The sequence below is a fragment of the Crocodylus siamensis genome, chromosome 12 (assembly GCF_052110815.1).
Source record: "Crocodylus siamensis isolate JL-2025a chromosome 12, ASM5211081v1, whole genome shotgun sequence".
In the NCBI taxonomy this organism is placed as follows: Eukaryota; Metazoa; Chordata; order Crocodylia; family Crocodylidae; genus Crocodylus; species Crocodylus siamensis.
Genome location: NC_143406.1, coordinates 37883279 through 37889278, shown reverse-complemented (window position 1 = coordinate 37889278; position 6000 = coordinate 37883279). Strand labels below are relative to the sequence as shown.

The 6000-nt window shown below is 41.3% G+C and overlaps 1 protein-coding gene across 4 annotated transcripts in view; it reads right to left on the bottom strand.

The window, feature by feature from the left end:
• Positions 1-3288: 3288 nt before the first annotated feature.
• Positions 3289-6000, bottom strand: part of POLR3E (RNA polymerase III subunit E) — a 34840-nt gene continuing 32128 nt past the window's right edge. For all 4 annotated transcript variants that reach the window (XM_090024039.1, XM_090024041.1, XM_090024040.1 and 1 more), the window contains one exon: positions 3289-4129. In XM_090024039.1, the coding sequence (XP_089880165.1) occupies positions 4073-4129 (57 nt within the window). In that variant the 3' untranslated portion in view covers positions 3289-4072. The remainder of the gene's footprint in view (positions 4130-6000) is intronic.

The following is a 6000-nucleotide window of genomic DNA, read 5'->3' as shown; positions in this document are numbered from 1 at the left end:
GTTAATGGGGTTCATACTTTTAGTTGTACCTAACGATATAAAGCTGCTATTCTCAAATACAGAGCAGGAGTTAACTGGCTGGAAGGTACTACTAATATCTTTAGAGTCACCTGTGCTCTCATCTGTAACTCAATGAAATTCTTGTGCATTTTCACTAAAATATATATAAAATATAAATATATTGAGGGGCTTTTTGAGAGGAACCAAACAGTATTAATTGCTCTTGCTCCTCATTGTAATATGCAGGTTACATAATTCTTGCAGGGGACACATGAGGACATATCCTTCTTCTTGGGCATACCTCTCCTCATGTGTTTGCCTTAAGCAGAGGATGCTAAACTGGCTCCTTGCTTCCAAGTCACAGGCTGAAAGCCTCTCCATCCAGATCTCTTTTGAAATAAATGTTTGTGTCTGTATGATACTTCATCCGAAAGGACTATGTCATCAGGCAAAAAATGGACTAGTGTGTTAAGAGTTAGGCTCCTGGGGCCACTGCAAAAGGGAAGTGAAGATGAGGTAATTTTGATGTCTTCAGGAAGCTTATTTTAAGCTTGAGAACATCAAGGTATCTGTTTGACAATTTCAGTAGATAACAAAAAGCAGTAGAAGAGCTAAAGAGAACACTGCTGGACTGGAGGGATCCGTTCTCTAGTGGATAATTTTGAACAAAACAGTTTTAGCCTCTAGCATGAGCAAAAGCTTTCATTCTTGTACATCACATTATTGGCTCTTGTCCTGGAAGTTACAAACGAAGGTGAATGTTTGTATGGAGATTCCCATAATCTAATATGCAAAACTCAGGAAAACCTTAGAATTAAAAGATCATGCATGATTTAACTGTGACAATGTTGACACCTGAAAGCAAGCTGAAAGCCCCACAGGACGGGGTTTACTTCAAATCAAACACAGGGTGCCTGCAGATGCACTGTAATTACAGCACATAAGAGTAGATTATTGAGTTTGTTGGAGCATAATTACCATGCTCCAGCCAGCCTCTGTCTCATGTCAGCGTCCACACCCTGCAAAATGGTGGCGGGGCGCTTGTACTACAAGCTTTAGTTCAAGTGCCCCTGCCACCATTTTGCAGTGCAAGGATGCTAATACATGAGATGCTGTGGCACTTTAGAGGCAAGGAAATCTGGTAATGGAAGTTTTGCTTTCCCCAGTAAGGAATTATGCTACAGAAAATAACACTGCACTGTGCTGCTCTGCAGGGAGCAGCCCAATGACTATACTGGGCTCCCTAGCTGCTGCTACTTACCAGAATTTTCAAGGAAACTTTCCTTCATTCTGTCTTTAAAAAACATAAGGTGAATATCTGACTTGGGACCATGCTGTATGTGAAAAAATATGATACTTTAACCATCCCAATTTATGGTGTCGTCAGTGAACTGATTCCAAAATGCTTGCCTAGCTTTTACGTTCTAGTAATTAATAATCCACTTTCCTCATTCACCAGCTAAACGAAGCTAATAAAATTACTTTATCCAACTTCACATACCAGCTGGTTGATGGATTTGCAAGAGGACATGCCAGCACAGCAACTGTACAGCTTTCTCAAAGAAAAAGGTTTTGTCCTGCAAGGACAGACCTATCCACTTGCAGCACAATGGAAGTATAAAAGCAGATTGTGCTCTTGCCTTTTAATTGCCATGAGGCTGAAGTGGGCAATATTCTTCGTTTTGTTGTTTGTTGTGTATCATTTAAGTCTTTGATCCAAGGATGCACATATTGGGTGCAATAATGTATCAATCTGGTGATCTCAAAGTTTGACTAGTTTTCAGGGTACATTTCCTAGTAGCTGATGTTTAAATAGTGTTAACAGTTTCTACTATTTTTAGAAGTCTTAATTCTGTCACAAAACCTGCACAATCTAGATCTATTCATGAGTACTACCAAGACAGAAATGTTATGCACTGTTTTATGAATAATATCACAACACACCTGCTGGTTAGGGACACAAATTACACAAACTGATATACACGATCAGAAACCAGTTCAGATCTGTACTGCAACAGAAGTTCAGTACACATCAACCACTTTCATAATGACTGAAACTGGTTTAAGGTAAGTCTGGATGTAGTAGCAGACTTAAATGATTTAGGTTAAACCAGTTTACTGAACTTCTGTCCCAGATCCCCTCCAGACTCAAAGTTAACTCAGTCCTCCAGCATCCTAGGATACTTTGTACCTCTCCCACAATACCCCACCATCACCCTTGTAGGGTGGCAGCCTAACTTTGGCCTAAGCTGTCTGACCCAGCTGAGGAGGGAGGCATGCTCTACTGCCCCTTGGATTCTGGCCTGAGCCACTGCAGGCACGTGGCTGCATTTCTGGAATCAAAAGTGAATGTCTGTTCTCTTGCTTATCAGTTCAACCTACACAGCCTAGACTAACCTGCAAAGATTGAATCAATTCAGTCTCAGGCTTTCTTACTGTACTTAAATGCTCCGGGGAATGATCCCTAGGAGGCAGGCTTGCCATTTTATCTTTAGCAGTCATGTTCAGGTAAGTTTTTCACTTTATATACTGGATGTGGTAGAAGGGCTTATAGAAATAAAGCAACAATCTAAAGATTGCATAAGACTTACGCAACAATAATCAGTGCAAAGGCAGTTTTTTCTGTGTTGGAAATCAGTATCTCCTGCACTAGTAATGAAAAAGGGGTTTAGTTCATTCACGAAAGGATTACTATGGTGTCTCGAAACCAAATGCTCTATATTAACATGGTATAAGTTATTTAATCAACCGGTGAAGTTAACCATATTTAGTTTAGTTGCCCCAATCTTATTATTTCAGCCAAAAAATAACCTCCTTCATTTCTTTACAGACTTAAACAAGACTTTTTTTCCCTAGCATGTGAGACAGTAAGTAGCAGGCAGCAGAAACAATACCTTGCCTTTAGCCCAACTAGACAGAAGAATAAGAGAATCTTAATGTAGAGCTATGCTCCTTGGCTATCCAGATTAGTTGGTTCCTACACCAGCCCCACCTACTTGTTAAACTTAGCTTAACAACGTTTTTGATTATGGAAGAATTCCTGACTTTGCTTAACAGAGCCTCCATCCAGTTGAAGAATGCCAGAAATTGCTACAATGAAAGTCAGGCCAGATGCTACATATTGCTTGAAATCCCTATTTGTCTATGCCCCTCCCCCACAAATCCCCACCCCATTCTCTACACACCTTCCCACTTAGACCAAGGAAGGTTACGTGTCACAGCTATGGAAGTGGGTTAGGCAGATTACTTCTATTCATGGACAAACGTGGCTAGATTAAGACATCATGGTTGACCTTCAAGATTAAATTTTATTTTTTGAAAAAAATTACACAAAATATAGATTTTACATTATCGCCGAGTATGGTAATTACCATGGGATGCCTTTCCAATGGTGCAGAAAGTGACTTACCTTGCCAGATCTGCATACAGTAATGCAAAAAAGAAGAATGGAATAATCCACATCTGTTTCATATGACTACTCGCACAACTCATTTCACATAAACAATCGATGAAACTGTTTCTGCTACGTAGAATGTAGTACAATGTTTAAAGACAGCTTCACCCCCAACTGCTGCACAAACCCACTCAAATAAACGCTTCAATAAACATTAGTATTTAAGTGGGCCTGAGGGGTGCTTTGACTCTCAAAGACTAAAGCATGAGCTTTTAGGCATTTAATAAAAATCAGATGTTTGTAAACAAGACTTACAATTTATTGGCATTAGTTACAAAATAAGATATTAGACCATGATTTCCCATCACACCTGTCAGTATATACTTTTATTTTATTATAATGAAACAGAATGAGACGCAAAATACATTAGGAATCCCAAATTAATCAAACCGCAAATAGGGTCCCATGTTTTCTTCCTACTTGCTCTCTGCAGTTAGGCGACCATGCAAACAGGTGTGTGAATAATGTGACATCAATAATTGTCTTTCTGCAATGCCCACATGGCTAGATCCTGCCCCATGCTCCCTCAAGCAAAGGCATTTCACTGTCTTTACTACCCATTGCAGTTTTCCTCCTCCGTCCTGGAGACACCTTGGAGTACAAAGCATATCACCAACGTCAAGACCGCACAGTCCCTTTAAGGTACCACATTCCACCATAGCTTACACAGCAATCCTAAGGAAGAATGGAAAAGAGGTTACAGATACTAAAAAGTTGATTTGTCCAGGTATTACTACTAACCCCCTCATCCTTATCTATGAAGTGCAACAGCCCTTTAAACCTCTGTCGCTCAACTAGCTAAGAAGGGGATATGATCCTACCTCACTAGGGCTTCTTCCGTGGGTAGGAGTTGCAAGACAGAACCTCTTCATCTAACTGAGGCTTCTGGAGCTGCTCTTGTTACTAATCACATTTACTGTGGTAGGATCCAAGGACCATGCAAGGCTGGGATTCTTCCTGGTTCTATGCACCACTGCACCCCTCTCACCAGGCACGATGAGTTAATTTTGGAGGGGGAGCAGAAGTAGAAGGGACCGGTATGGAGCAAAGTTGACACAAGGAAGTGGTGAGGGGAGGGAGAGCTTGTAACAAACACCCAAATGCTGCAGGCAGTAGTGCAAGATCAAGCAATTTATTAGAATAAACTGCAAAACCACTGGCTTATGCACTGATACTATAAACTGAGCATCTGGTTTAAAAGGAGCTCTGATTTTATTACTAAGCATCACACCACAGCAGTCAAATGCACTGCAAATATTCAACCTTTAAAAAAGGAAGCAAGCTAGGAAGAAACCGGTTTATATCTGTAGATCAAGATTGCAGACCAAACTCCCTTCAGCCTGTCCCTCTAGTCTTAACAAGGGAGTGGGGGGAGGCAGGGAAGGGAAGAGAAATAAGGATTTGCAATCAGGGCTTCATGCAGGCTGCAGTTTGACTGGAACGCAACCATCCCACTGGCAAAGGAAGCCTCAGGAGTGGCACGTGGTAATCGCTTAACTGCACACTGAACATAAGGACTATTTCTTACACTGCCTGGACCCATGTATATTCATGGAGAAATTAAACATGTCCCACACACCCCAGTCCTGCCCCAAAAAGAGGTGGTTCTTAGCACATTGACATCCCCCACAGGTAAAGTCCCTGTTAAATAGCAACACTGCAAGAACATACATCTTATGTTGTTAAGAGCTCTTGGTTGGTCAGGGTGTAGGCACCTCTGTCCTCTTGAGAAAAAAACTGCCTGTACCAGCATGATGCATTCAATTACAGCAAAAATGCTCCAGACTCAACAAGACCAGATTCTTGTCTTGGAGAGCTTGGACACATTATTATCAAATCTGTCCTCTCAGCAAAGCAGAGGTTCTTCAGTTTTTCAAATGCATAACTGATCTGTATACCAGTCCCTATTCAGCGGGACACTTAAACACATATTTTGCTGAACAGTGCCTGCAGGGAGCCAAATCTCAGCTGTATTCAAGTGTTATGGTAGATTTCTGTCAGGCAACACCCAACAACATGCTAAGGTGTGTTAATCGCAGGCTGGATAGATTCCCTGGGTCGTGTAGCACCTTAGAAAATAAGAGGTATGTATTCAAAAGGCAAGGAACAGAAAGAGGGTTAAACTGAGAGACATTCTTGCGTAAGATACATCTCGTAAGACTGGCTTTCTGCTAAGATTATTGCTGCCTCTGCACCTTGTCAACTCTAGTACAGGATGAAGGCAAGTGTTTCCAGCTTGTGCTTCCCAAGCGCTTGTAAAATGGGAATTACTGGTTAAACTTGCCAAACATTGAGCTGAAAAGGTCTTTCGCAATGCTTGTGTAGTTTAGCCTACAGCTGCTTAATAACAATGTTGAAGTCCTATTTACTCCACTTTGTGCTGTCAGCCCAAGCTAGGAACAAGAGAGTGACTTCTTGCTGCAAGCACACAAAGAAGCTGGATTTAAAAAAAAGATTCAGTGGCTTTTGGGGAAAGTGGAGGCATAAAGCCCTCTTCATTCTAGCAACACCACTGCTATTTGTAACAGCGCTTCAGCCCAAGTCCA